Source organism: Diorhabda carinulata, chromosome 11 (genome assembly GCF_026250575.1).
Source record: "Diorhabda carinulata isolate Delta chromosome 11, icDioCari1.1, whole genome shotgun sequence".
In the NCBI taxonomy this organism is placed as follows: Eukaryota; Metazoa; Arthropoda; class Insecta; order Coleoptera; family Chrysomelidae; genus Diorhabda; species Diorhabda carinulata.
Window position 1 is genome coordinate 2,508,228 of NC_079470.1, and position 14,511 is coordinate 2,522,738.

Consider the following 14,511-nt stretch of genomic DNA (forward strand, 5'->3'; position numbering starts at 1 on the left):
GTTTTATAGATACGAAAAGAGATGGAGGGATGGTTAAGTCGAAGTACCTTGATGACATTGTGTCATTTTCCTACTCTATCTAAAGTGGCAGCGAAATTGATGACTTTTTTTGAGTTTGAGAATCATCCTTTATCTCAAGCACTAATTCGGGTATTTTGGTATCGGATGTGGAGTGAACGAATGACGAGAACAGAATAGATCACTGCGGTGTCGTCAACATATAATTTAATCATCTTCAGGGATATGTTGGCACTGAGCTATAATATAAATTGTTGATAAAGTGAAGAAGGAAGACTACAATATCATTTAGCAGCCGATGACTCTCTAACTTCTCAACAATTCCGGTATGCCAAACCTGGCTGGAAGCTTTCTGGAAACTTTATGATGACCTAACAGTGACTTCGGTTTAATGCTTTTCCTGCGAGGAGAATAAAGATTGGTGATTACATAACAACTTGAATGAAGTCTTCTGAATCCTAATTGAAATTTGAGAATGATATTGTGCTCAAAGGATAGTTTGAACGATGAGTAACTTTACACATTACGCTGAAGAGCGATATAAGAAAGTATCATTCAGTCTTTGTAGAGAATTTGACAGGTTTTCCCGTTCTAGTTTCTCACAGCTCAGCTGATTTATTGAACGTCTTTGATAGTGAGAATTCAGTGAGGGGTGGTGTTCTCGATTGGTGAAATATGTAAGGTAGTCTGTTACAATAGCAAAGTCTCTCAGGAATCTGGGATTGTCAGTTGTAATTGACTCTTTAATAGGCTATTCCTGGAAACTTTGTTTGTTTTTTATCATTGCACCTCAAGGGGCGATTCAATCCCCCTTTCTGACCTACGAGATTGAAGAAGTTGCCAAAAAATGCGAACTTATTTGTAATCTAAGCCGGCTGTGGTGGTATTCCATTTCCTCTCTATTTAATGTAGAAATTCCTTAGAAACCATCTAAAAGCGTAATTTTAGAGAAAAATTGTGTATAAATTTCAAGTGCTAATTAAATTTTTTGTGAAATGAGTTTATGGATGAGGCAACGCTATTACGACAATCGTATATACATATTATAATAATTGATAATGGATACCATCAAAATATAAATATATTTGTAAAATTTTACCTGTATAGTTTTGATTCCGGTATTATTTGTAGATCTCCAATTCAATATCCATACTTGATCCAGATGAGGCACATGATGTAATTCTACTGGGTATTTATCCGTGCTAACTACATCTACAACAACCATTTGCACTTTGGATATTATCAGAATTCTATCCCTGTTAGGTTGGCTGGCGTATACGTATCTATTTGCTACATTTATGGCCTTACCCCATTCACATTTGACACCTTTGTCGCCACATACGTATTCCTGTTGAAAAAAAAAAATATAATTTCAAACTCATAGGTTTTCTCCGTTGTTTGTTTTTGCACAAACCATACTTTTGTATATATCATAGCCTTTCATATGTGTTACTTAATATACATCGCAACAGACAGCAGAAGATTATAATGGAAGGGAAGTAGAAGAACCTTCAGATACGAGAAACATAGAAAAAGGACGATAATAAGAGAGGAAAAGAAGAAGCGAAGATATTGAAATAAGTAGACAAGAGCTGCATGAGAGAATCTGCAAACTGATAAGAAAAATATGGGAAGAAGAGGGTTTACCAGATGATTGGATCAATGATATACTCTGTCTATAAGAAAGGGGGCAAAACTTGCTACTAGAACTAGAGGATTATGCTCTGAGTAATTAGGAGCAAACTGAGATCAATTCATAACCAAGAGCTCGGTGAATATCAAGGAGGCTCAAGGGCGAGGTGGAGCATGGCAGGCCAGATTTTCTTCTTAAAAACAATACAGAGCAATAAACTAGATCAAAATATAGAACTCCATCTAATATTGACTATTGATAGATTGTAAGCAAATGTACGATACATTCAAGAAGATTCTGGGTAGAACTGGAATCAATATATTATTGGAAGGAAGGTTGTCAGGAAGTTTTTGAGAAAAGAGAGGGACACATTGTATTGCTATCCAGATCATTAAGTAAATTGATAAAATTAACAGTAGACTAGGAAAAGGATAAAAAAATCGAGATCAGGATAAATAGCGCAAAGACTGAATATTTGCAAATGCAACGGCAAAGGAAGAAGCAGGGAAAAGATAGACGTTTCAGGACGAAAAAAGAGTAATATAATTTTGAAAATGTCAAGTCCTTCAACTATAGAATGTTGTTGACGAATACGATTCAGCAGACGAAAAAGCTAAAAAATCGGACAGCAAGTTGTAGAACAAAAGGGGCTCCTAAATAATATTCTGAGAACAAAAATAATATCCAAAGCAAATAAAATAATATTGGGGAGAGGAAATGGAAAAATAGAGGTTGTCAAAATATTACACAAGTTGTCAGAGCCTAAAAAGTTAAGTGGTTAAAGCATGTGTACACAATGACTGTGAACAGAATAGCTGGAAAAACACTCAAGGAGGAAGATGGAAAAAAAAAGTCAGGACGAGAAGAAATTGAATTGGAGAGGTAACATCAGATTTTAAAAGAGTGAGAATATTTAAGTAGAGGAAACGAATAGAGGTAGAGCTTGAGAAGTTTGATTATACTCAAGTTTGAAATATATTTATGTTTCTAAATATTCTTGATTTCTTATTTCTTAGACCTTTTGATATATTAATGTATCTAAATGTTCTTGATTCAAGGTATCTTCTATTTTAAAATAAGTTTTTTTTGATAATTTTTAAAAGAAAGATAAATTTTGAAGCTTGGACTTTTCTTTAAGTCTTTATCAAAATATGATATTGACACAGACAATTTGCTTATTTATATTGATTTATAGGTCACCTTCATCATGAATATCAAAATAAGGATGAAGATAACTTAGAACTTTGTTCTATTAGGAAAAAGTAATTTTTCTAACTACTATTTGTAGTTTTATTAGAATTTACAAAATAGAGGGATAAATCAAAATCAAAATATATTATTGATATGATTGATATGAATATGATATTGACACAATCATCATGAATATTAAAATAAGAATGAAATTGAACTAACTTTGTTCTAATAAGAAAAATTAATTTTTCTCTATTCCTTACATCTCAAATATATAGGTAATCAATTAAATTATTTTTAATTTTATTAGAATTTATCTTATAGGTTTTTTATTCTTATGAATGTGAAACATTCCTAAAAATTCTCTTTATCGTGTATTAGATTCCGTTTCAAGAATTTTTTATTCTTTATAATTCAATTTATGTTTTGTTGCTTTTTCATGGTTCGTTATTGCATTCTATTTTTTTATCGCATTGATGACCTTTTAACATATTTTCTAAATATTGAGAAGTCTGTCCTATGTAGACAGCGTCACAATTAGTACAAGGCATATAATATTACTTCTCTTTGTTTTTTTGATGTTTTTGATTTGAATGAAGTGAAATATTTGAATAATATATTATGTCCTCTATGTGTATTATAGTTATTATTAACACGTTCACATTAACATTTATTTGTAAGAAAAATTTTTTACATAGCTTTAACAACAGAACTTATTATATATCTCATTTCTTCCATTCGCTCAGTAGTCGGTTGGTCGGACAGCGTTGCCAGTTTTCATGAGTTTTGAATTAATTCTGGCGTGAACATACTCCCCGCGTTGAAAGCATAAGGATGGCTTTCAAAGGTCAACTGGAAGGGGGCAGATTTTTTGAAAGCTTCTTTTGATGATTTCTCCAGAGGGAGTTCTTATAGAAGCGACCCTCGCGATACCGTCAGGGCCTCTATGGAGCTTGCTGATTCTACCTAATAACCACTGAGTGGGCATAGTGTTCTCGCCTTTCACTAAAACGAGAGAATCTTCTACTAGATGGCCTTGGTTGGACTTCCATTTGGTGCGTCTTTGGAGCTCCGCAATGTACTCAGATTTCCATCTGTTCCAGAAGTGCTGTGCTAATTGTTGTACGAGCTGAAATCTGGAAAGTCGATTCATTTTTATGTCGGTGACATCTTGATCAGGTGCTGCAATTATTGGTCTTCCAATCAAGAAGTGAGCTGGGGTAAGAGGTCCAAAATCGTTGGGATCAGAGCTCAGTGGGCATAAAGGACGCGAATTCAAAATCGCCTCGATTTGTGCGAGAACTGTGGCAAATTCTTCAAATGATAAATGAACTTGGGTCAAAACGCGCCTTAAATGATGCTTTACGCTTTTGACAGCTGCTTCCCACAAACCTCCGAAATGAGGAGAGTAGGGTGGTATAAACCTCCACTCTATATTCTGAGAGCTACATTTCTCGATTATAGTGTTGCTGCCATGTTTTAGAAAATCCTTTAGCTCTCGCTGTGCCCCGACGAAGCTTGTTCCATTGTCGGACAATATTTTTGATGGTTTGCCTCGTCTAGAGACAAAACGATATAGCGCTTGAATAAATGATTCTGAAGAAAGGCTAGAAATCAATTCCAAATGGACTGCTTTAGTTGATAAACAAATAAATACGCCAATATAACATTTACTTAAACGACAACCTCTACCTTTCTTATCGTTAATCATAAATGGCCCCGCGTAATCAACTCCCACTATTGAAAATGCACTAGAAGGATTAGTTCTATCGCGCGGTAAGTTGGCCATAATTGGCTGTATGGTTTTAGCATTGAATTTGAAGCATTTCACACAATTCTTAACAGTCTTTCGTGCAAGATTTCTACCGGATATAACCCAGTAATTTTCTCTTATAGTGCTTAAGAGCAGCTGAGGGCCGCCATGCAATAGGCGTTCATGTTCTTGTAAAAATAGTAGCTTTGAAAAATGATGCTTTGAATTGATCAAAATTGGATGCCTTTTGTCAAAGGAGTAATTTGAATGTTTTAGTCGCCCTCCTACGCGTAGCAAACCATCGGGTTCTAGAAAGGGACTAAGACTTAATAGATTACTATGGGAGCTCAAAGGCTTGTTATTTTTCAATGTTTCAATTTCGGTAGAATACGATTGAGATTGACAAATTCGAATGAGACATTTTAGAGAATCACTTAACTCCTGTACTGTAAGAGAACCGCCTCTTCTGCGATTTCTCTGAAGACAATTATCCTTAAATCGTAAAATGTATGCCATTGTTCGTTGCATTCTTGAGAAATTTGAGAAACGTTCAAAGGGAAAACTCAGAGTAGGGGGCGCAACATTGGTCAGAAGACTGGATTTAAGTTCAGGTAAATCATGAACCACCTCCAGCTTGTCATTGGGCCAAAAACTTGGGTCCTTAGCTAGCCAAGTAGGGCCGCGCCACCACAAATCAGAGTTTAAAATTTGACTAGGATATATTCCCCTTGAAGCAATATCTGCTGGATTATCGTGGGTGGGGATGTGCCTCCAATCGGCGTGTTTAGTGAGAGACTGAATTTCTGCCACTCTATGGGCCGTGAATGTTTTTAGCAGATTCGGGCTTGTGCGTACCCAAGCTAGAGTTATAGTTGAGTCCGACCAAAGTGTGAAAGATTTGAATTGAATTTTTAAAGCAGTTTTAGCTTTATCTGTTAGGCGGGCTAGAAGCAATGCTGCGCATAATTCCAACCGCGGGATTGGTATTGTTTTTATAGGTGCCACCTTTGCTTTGGCGCATAACAGGGATACATGAACCTTTTGATCGGAATCAATACTTCTCAAATAAACACAGGCTCCGTAAGCCTTTTCCGAAGCGTCAGCGAAACCATGCAGTTGTAATTCAACAGCATTCTTGCAAATAGCTTGTCTGTTTAACTCAAGATCGTTCAAAATAAGAAGCTCCTTCTCCAACCTTACCCAATTTTCAGATATAGCTTTTGGAATAGCGTCATCCCAAGCTAATTTATTTTCCCATAATTTTTGCATTATCATTTTTGCGATAATAGTACATGGGCTTAGTAAACCAAGGATGTCGAATATTTTTGATATAGTAGATAAAATTGTGCGTTTTGTGACCTTTGTACCTATAGGATTGGTATGAATTTTATATTGAAGCTTATCGTTATTGCAAACCCATATCAAGCCTAATGTTTTTGTTTTGCCATCATGCGCAAATTCTAGTATATCGGATTTTAAATCATTTGAACTTATATTTTTGAGCGCGTTGGTGTCGTTAGAGCACCATTTTCGGAGTGCGAAACATCCCGATTTAAGAGTGTCACTTATCGCTTTACATATGTATTGCGCATGCTCAAGTGTAGGTGCACCTGTTAACAGGTCATCTACATAAAAGTCGTGCTTAATGATTTCGGCTATTTCCGGGTTCATTTCTTGAATATCCTCAGCGAGTTTAGCTAAACAGCGTATTGCAAGATAACTGGCAGAGGCTTGCCCGTATGTAACGGTATTTAGCTGGTAGACTTCCAGGTTATCACTCGGATTTTCGCGCCATACAATTTTTTGCAAATGCCTTTGCTCGGGCGTTATTGAAATTTGCCGGTACATTTTAACTATGTCTGCCGAAACTACATAGTTATATTTCCTAAACCTTAAGACTATTGATAGTAAATCGTCTTGTAAAACGGGTCCAATGACTTGAATATTGTTGAAGGATAGACCGTTGCTAGAGGGCGCTGATGCATCGAAAACTACCCGTAGTTTTGTGGTCAAACTCTCTTCTCTCAAAACTCCGTGATGCGGCATGAAATATTCGAAGCTTGAATCATTGCCGTTACAAATTGTCATATGGCCTAGCTCTTTATACTCGTTCATAAATTGTATATATCTGCTGTGCAGCATTGGATCTCTCCTGAATTTTCGTTCTAATGCATAGAAACGTTTTTCGGCTTGAGCTTTCGACTCACCTAAACTAGAAGGTTGTTGCTTCAAAGGTATAGTGACTGTAAAACGTCCGTTCGCGTCTCTGGTAGTAGTTTTGATGAAATTGTCCTCGCAAAATTGTTCATCTGGAGAAAGTTGTCGCGTGCTAGATATTTCCTCGATTTCCCAAAATTTGGCTATTGAATTTAATAATTCCTGGTTTATACTTAAATTACAAGAAGCCTTTTCAACGTTGTTAGTACTTATTTGCCCAGATACAACCCAACCTAGCACTGTATCAATTAATAGCGGCATATTTTTTCCTAACGAAATTTTGTTATTGCTTAAGATTGTCCAAAATAGGTCCGCGCCAATGAGCATGTCTACTGGTCCGGGAATATTGAATTGTGGATCAGCTAGCTTTAGATCACCTGGAATCGCCCAAGATTGCGTGTTGATTCGACAACACGGCATCACACTTGTAATCTCTTTTAGAATATAACAATTGCCATGCGCTTTAAAATTGGTATGTATAGATTTAAATGAAACCTTACACCTTTTACTGACCTTTGAAATATTGTTTGAAATTCCGAAAATTGAAAGATCTGTTTTATGTGTCGCAATATTCAAACGCTTTTGCAAATCCTCCGTTATAAAGGAAGTTTGAGAACCACAATCTAATAACGCTCTTGCTTTGTGAAAATTATTGAAATTGTCTGAAATGAGTAAACAGGCGGTAGATAATAGCACCTGCCCCGCCGCTGGTACCACTACGCCACTGCTTAGTGCTGCGGAACTTGAGCTCGCGTTGTCCGCTATCTCGAGTTTTTCATGCAAAATTGTATTGTGCCAAGCTTTACACACTTTGCAAGGCCCTAATTTACACTGTTTGACAGAGTGACCCGAACGCAAACAGTTATGGCAAAGATTTGATTTTTTGACAAAATCTTTTTTTTGTGTTATTGTTAATCCGAGAAACTCTGCACAACGATATATTGAATGCTCTTTCTTGCAATAGGAGCATGTATATGTACTTGAGGTCAATGACCTTACTCTACTTTGTTTATTGAATTTATTTTCCTCATTACTAAATTTTGAATCTGATTTATTTAAACTGAGACTGTTCTTTGATTCTAACATATTAAGAAAATTGGAACGTTTTTGTAAAAATTGTAGGAATTTATCTAACTTTGGCAATTCTTCCTGATCTCTATTTTCCCTTTCCCATTCAAGGTTTGAGCTAGTATCTAATTTATTAGTAATCCAAAAAATTAGTAGAGGATCCCAATTAGTTATATTTTGCCCCAATTGTTCAATAGATCCCAAATGTTTGTGAATATCGTCAGCTAAATTTTGTAGTTTTTCAGCTGTCGGTTTTTGTATATTTTCTAATGAAAAAATAGCTCTAATATGTTCATATATTAATTTTTTAGTATTGTCAAATCTTTTTGAAATTGTGGCCCATGCCACTTCATAATTGTCGGCCGTATATTTGATTTTGGAAATGGACGCCGCTGCTGTTCCTCCTAGTGCACTTCGCAAGTAATAAAATTTTTGAATATTATCTAATTTTTTACTATCATGAATAAGGCATTTATATGTGTCCCTGAATTCTAACCAATCTTCAAAGTTTCCACTGAATTTAGGAAGTGATATATCCGGAAGCTTTATACCCTCGTTTTTACAACAAGCTTTGTCTGAAATCACGCTAAGATTTGTATCATTATCGTGATTATTGTAGCTTTGTAAAATGTTTTTAGCAACAGCGATTGCATCATAATATGAATTTTCAAATCTCTCTCGTTCGATTAATTGCTCATCTAAATTTATATCATCCTGTAACTCTATTTCTAATTGATATGATTTGAATTCGTCAAGATAATTTTCGGCATCACGTAACCTATCTTTTAATTTTGTAACTTCTGTTTGGCTTAAATTAGATATAGTTGCAAATTCATTTACCGCTTTTGTGAAAATAGTTAACTGAGCTTTAATTACACCTCTTTTCTTTATTAGTTTGCCAAGTTCTGCCATTTTATATTGTCAAATTGTTCAAGCACAAACAGAGAAGCTTTGAAATCGCAAATGGAAAGAAAAATTCGGAAATAAATAATTTGGAACAAACTCACTCTGATTTCGGTCGAACTGCCTGATTCTTGCAATTGAACTAGTCGGCCAGTTGAGTTGATGTCTGGTCGCCGTGATATTGTATCGACTACTTGTTTGGTCGATCACTTTGCACTCGTTGATAGTTGCTTGCAGCACGTGGTAAATTGTTTTTGGGTTATAGTTGTTAATAATATATTGTTTATTGCGAATTTTCACTGGTTTTGTTTATAATCCGCTCGTAAGGACCATTTTTTGTATTATAGTTATTATTAACACGTTCACATTAACATTTATTTGTAAGAAAAATTTTTTACATAGCTTTAACAACAGAACTTATTATATATCTCATTTCTTCCATTCGCTCAGTAGTCGGTTGGTCGGACAGCGTTGCCAGTTTTCATGAGTTTTGAATTAATTCTGGCGTGAACACTATGACATATACTAATATAATATTTATCATATTTTTATTAGTTAATTCAATAATATGATAAGATATAATCTATTATTGGATTACTTAATCATTTTTTGAACATGGGGCGAGAAACAAGATCGAGTTATTGTGAACTTAAAACCTCAGAATGACGCAGTCTTTATCTACGGGGTGTTTCAAAAAAAGTGATGCTGTCTCAAGGATAAATAGAAAAATGAAAAATATTTGGGGTTTGCTTTGTAAAAAAATTTCGTAGATTTTGTAGAGACCTTATAAGTATGGTAAATAATAAGGGATGCTATTAATAGACGTATACTTAGATTTTAAACTAATCTGCAGCTTGGCCTTTAAAAATGGTTATCCTTAGGATAGGAAAAGGAAAACCACCTATGAATATATGATAATTTACTGCTCAACTAAATTTTTCCATGTACAAATTTTTTATTTGAATAATTTTCTCCTGTACACTTCTTTTGATTATGTCCTCTTATAAATAAAGTTTGGATCTGTGTGTTTCTCTAATGATGCAATTTTATAGTTTCCATTTGAGGAAAAAATACTTTTCATACATAACTGCTCCTCATTGATTTAAAAAAAATTGAAACAATATACGCCAATTGTCAATTTAAGATTTTGAAAAGGCTAATAACAGAAAATAGAATTCAATTAGAGTAGCTGTTCAAAATGACCTCCGTTTTCACGAATACACAAGTCGATCCTTTTTTCTAAAGAATTCATTAATATTATAAACGGTTGGGAGTCAGCTATGAGATCATTGAAGTGATTTCTTTTTTTCAATTATTATTAATATTTTCTTTGAGATACGACCAAACTAGGTAATCCAAAGGATGAAAATCGCATTATCGAGGAGGCCGATAAATCGGAGCTTCTGCAACTCTACCAATTCATCTATTCGGAAAATCGTCAATCAACCAATCACAACATGTTCTATCAAAGTGCAGTAGAGCTCCATCATGCATAAAAAATAAGATCTTCGCTCGTTTAGAGATAAATCTTCCAATATTCCGAAGTAATTGTTAAAAAAATCCAGGTACATATCACCATTTAAATTTCCAGGTAGAATGTGATAACCTATTAATTTGTTATCTAAAATTGCTGCTCAAACATTAACTTTAAATGAATGTTTAATAATGTGATACCCTTTTGAAATGTAGATTCTCAAATCTCATCACAGCACTAGTGTGCATTATGGGAATTAAACATATTTGTCGCGTAAAAGTGAACTCGTCTGTAAAAGGAATACATTTTAAAAAATTTGGATTGAGTACTATCCTTTCTTGTAATCTACTCTAACCGGTAGATCGTCTGGCAAGTGCCATTGGACTTGTCTGTAATGATAACGATGTAGCTATTGCACTTCAAAATACGAAAATTTCTTACTGAGGCAATCCCAAATATTTTTCAGTTTTCTAACTATCCTAGAGACGGGATCACCTTTTTTGAAACACCCTTTATACAGGATATATGATAGAAATTTAGTATATTCTCTTGTCTAACATGTTTTGTTACTCAGTTGCTTTAGTTATTTATTTTTAACGTTCTGGATAATTTCACTTCTTTGAGTTTCGAGTCGTTTAGGATTTTTTTATAGTCAGGTTTAAACTGAAACTGTTGGTTTTGGACGGCATATTTGTGAAAATCAGTCAAAATGAGAAGAGAAAAAGATTATCATTCTCCTTATAGCGGCTAAATCTTGTATTGTTACCTGTATGCAGTGAGATTTTATGTCGTTATGAATATTTATATTGTCGATGATGGTATAAATGGTCGGTTGGTCTGTTGATCGTAACTGAAAGTCCCATCGTAGCGGAATGGAAAAAATTTTATTATAAATAGAATAAATAAAGGAATGGATTAAGCTCAGAATACGTGGATCCCTATTGCCAAAATAATGATAATAAAAAAAATTATACAAAAATATGAAAAAAGTAATCGCAAATATTAATTTTTTTAATGTATTCGACATTAAATTTTATTGGCTTTTAGAAAAAAATCACGCAAACCGTTTTTTTGCCGGAAGGGTCTGGCATACCTATTTGTGATGAGTGTGAGTGTGTGATGAAGGCTAAAATTTCTCCATCATGCCAGAAACTTTTTTTTTATTTTATTTATTTTTAAGCAATTTTAAAAAAATATCTGCCTTGAATATATTGCTTCCCTTACTCATATTTCCAACTTTTTGCTCTGCAGATTCTTTTCTATAGGTAATGGAAAATATTCAAGAAATATAAAGTATGCTGTTCAACCGATGTGGATTTCAACTTTCTCCAATTATAAGTTATAAAAGTATACTTACTTGTGTTCCTGGTATAATATCGGTAGATTGTATTCTGTGATATAAACGACACGTAGATGGTTCATAGATCGATACTCCCCAATCATGAAAAGCGAAAAAACGACGCTCTTCGTCTGGAGAGCCTGCGATTAAGAACATAAAATAGCTATTAGACGTAATGTCCTTGATGACTAAATTAATTAATTCGATCCGACAAATAATTTTTGAAAAAAGTTGTAACGGGAATAATCAGTTGACAGTTTGTTATATCGAAAGGATCCTTTAATTTTATTATTATAACTATCTCTACATATTATAATATGTGTGAGTATTTATTGTCCTAAATTACACAATAGGGTTTGATTATATTTTCATTATAATTTTTAACAAACTAACGAATTGTTCGAATGAATAATAAAAATAAAACTTTATAGAAACAAACAAAAAATAGAAACAAGAAAAATATCAATAATCGATTAGGATGATACGGGTAAACTCGATCTATTTTGGTCGTGATTCATTCGGAGATCTATTACTCTTCATTTTCCTCTATTTGGAAATATAGCTTTCCTTTCTAGCTATTTTTCTTCTAAAATTTACTTTCAAGCGTTTCCAATCCATAATGAAATTATTAATATTCCTATTTTTAATTCTGCTATCTCTTCGGGTTAATAAACATAAGTATCAACTCCGTATCAGTCAGTTGAGCAATATTAGCACCATTCAGATTAGTATTTTCAACCATAACACATCGTTTAAGAAAAATAAATACCAATACTCTAGCACAAACTTAGTTTCATGCACATATTTTATCACTTTAAGAAGATGAACAGTAATATTTTGTAGTCTGATTCATGTATCTCCCTTTGTATAATGTTTTTTCTGTCTGATACTTTTATCTTTTCCAATAAAGCACGAAACTCTTGGAAATTTTGCAGGATATTCAAAAATTATATTCCTATTCGCTACAATCTTGCTTAAATTCCATGTTCTCAATTCTATTTTCAAGTAGATCAACCCCCAATGCAACCCTTTTCGATTCATCAGATACAGCGATCGGCATAACCGATTTCCTATCATATATGAAGCAGTTTTTTCTTGTCTTTCCTCATCAAATCGAATAGGATGAATTTTGTTAAATAACTTAAATAGAGAGTAACGTCAAGTCAATCAGACTTTCTATCTAATGAGCTTAATAAGCCTCTCCACTCCACTAAAAGATACTAGCAGTCAAAATATGGAGACACCTGGGTTAATGGCGTTCTATCGGTGTCAATCGTCGGTAGTTCGGATCTATCAATGTGCTATACCCTCGTCCCACTTTAAGCAAGCTTATCTGCTTTAGATTTCCCTTCCACTTCATATGGCCATGTACCCAGCAGAGGTCTACTTTAATACAAATCCAGGAGATACATCCTGCAATTTAGATTTTGTTATTTTTGATGCTATTTTTTCCAAAACTCTCTGGATATCTGTGGAGTTTTTTGTTTGATTAACCGCTTTAACTAAACAGTCTTACAACCTGCTCTATTTCGAAAATTTCCGATTAAAGAATATTAAGGGTTTCATTGGTGAGCAATTATCATATCATAGCTTTTTTATGGAAATTTCTGAAGAATAAATTGGTTAGAATTGATTCAGAAAAGTAATTATTTTTAGTGAAATTTGCAAATTTCAAATATCTATACACATATTATTTACATGATAATATTTAAACCAGAAATAAAATGACAGGTGTTATAAAAATCTCATATTTCTAGTAAGCTACTTATTGTTCTATTGATATCTCTTTGTACGGTATAAAATTATTTAAAGTTTGAACTTACTTGGAGACGGTTGTTCTTGCACTACTAGCGAACTAATATCTCTGGTCAACCCTCCTAAAAAACAGAATTTAATAGAATAATTTTGTATAAAAACATGTTCACAATTGAAAATGATTGATTTGTTGTGCCTACTATCATAATCTTAATCTGTTTGACTAGATATCCTCAACTTGAGAACTTTTCAACTAAGTTCTTAGTTCTTAAGACGAACATAAATCTTAGGATTAGAATGGTCACTCATATCTCAGATTATGATTGACTAAAATATAGCAGCTCAACTTTGACTTCGTATTTATGTCGAGAGAATTATTTTGAAGAAAATCTCATCAAACGTTAAGCGTAGAATGGCTTATGTCAATGAGAAGGGAAATACGAGGTCTGGCTATTAAATAACGAGAATGATTACGATAAAGGGTTGTATTATAAAAATTATTCTACATTCGAATGCTCCCCTTCAATATACTCACCACTTCTCGCCAAACAACCCACCATTCGTTTTTCCCATTGATCGAAGCAATGCTGAAAGTCTTCTTTGGCGAGGAGCTTTGGGAGCTCTGCCATTTTTTGCTTACCATCGACTAAAATCGGGTCCCTTTAAAAGCAGATCTTTTTCTAACATTTCCAGTCTTTCAATCAATTCTGAGCAGATCCGTTGACGCAAGAGCTTTTGCTCAGGGGTTAGACTTTTTGGTACCAACTTCGCACAGACTTTTGTCATGTGTAATTCCTAGTGTAAAATTTTTCTAACCGTTTTTTTTACGGGCGTTTCCAGCCTCGATAATCATCCAGATGCCCAATCAACGATCTGCATGGAGAGTTTAGTTGATTTTGGTAACTGTTTAAGGAATTAAAACAGTAACATGGTCGGGCGCTGGTCAACTTCAGTGCCCTCTCGAGTATCATTAAAGCGCTTACACTACTCAAAATCACGCCCCCATAGACCTCTTGCAACAATTTATAGCACTCATTCGCAGGTTTTTTTCAATTTAACGAGAAATTGGGATTGATATATTGCTCCTGTTTTTCACCATACATGGGTTTCGGTACGAAAAAAAAACCGTTCGTTTCAAACCGCTACTGCACAAATACTAT

General features: G+C 34.1%; 1 protein-coding gene across 1 annotated transcript in view; it reads right to left on the reverse strand.

The window, feature by feature from the left end:
• LOC130899214 (follistatin-related protein 5-like) overlaps nucleotides 1-14,511 on the reverse strand; it is a 122,516-nt gene that overhangs the window by 33,511 nt on the left and 74,494 nt on the right. The window contains exons 9-11 of the mRNA XM_057808966.1: nucleotides 13,420-13,473; nucleotides 11,615-11,736; nucleotides 1,118-1,366 (exon numbers count right to left, since the gene is read on the reverse strand). Of these exons, the coding sequence (XP_057664949.1) occupies nucleotides 1,118-1,366; nucleotides 11,615-11,736; nucleotides 13,420-13,473 (425 nt within the window). The remainder of the gene's footprint in view (nucleotides 1-1,117; nucleotides 1,367-11,614; nucleotides 11,737-13,419; nucleotides 13,474-14,511) is intronic.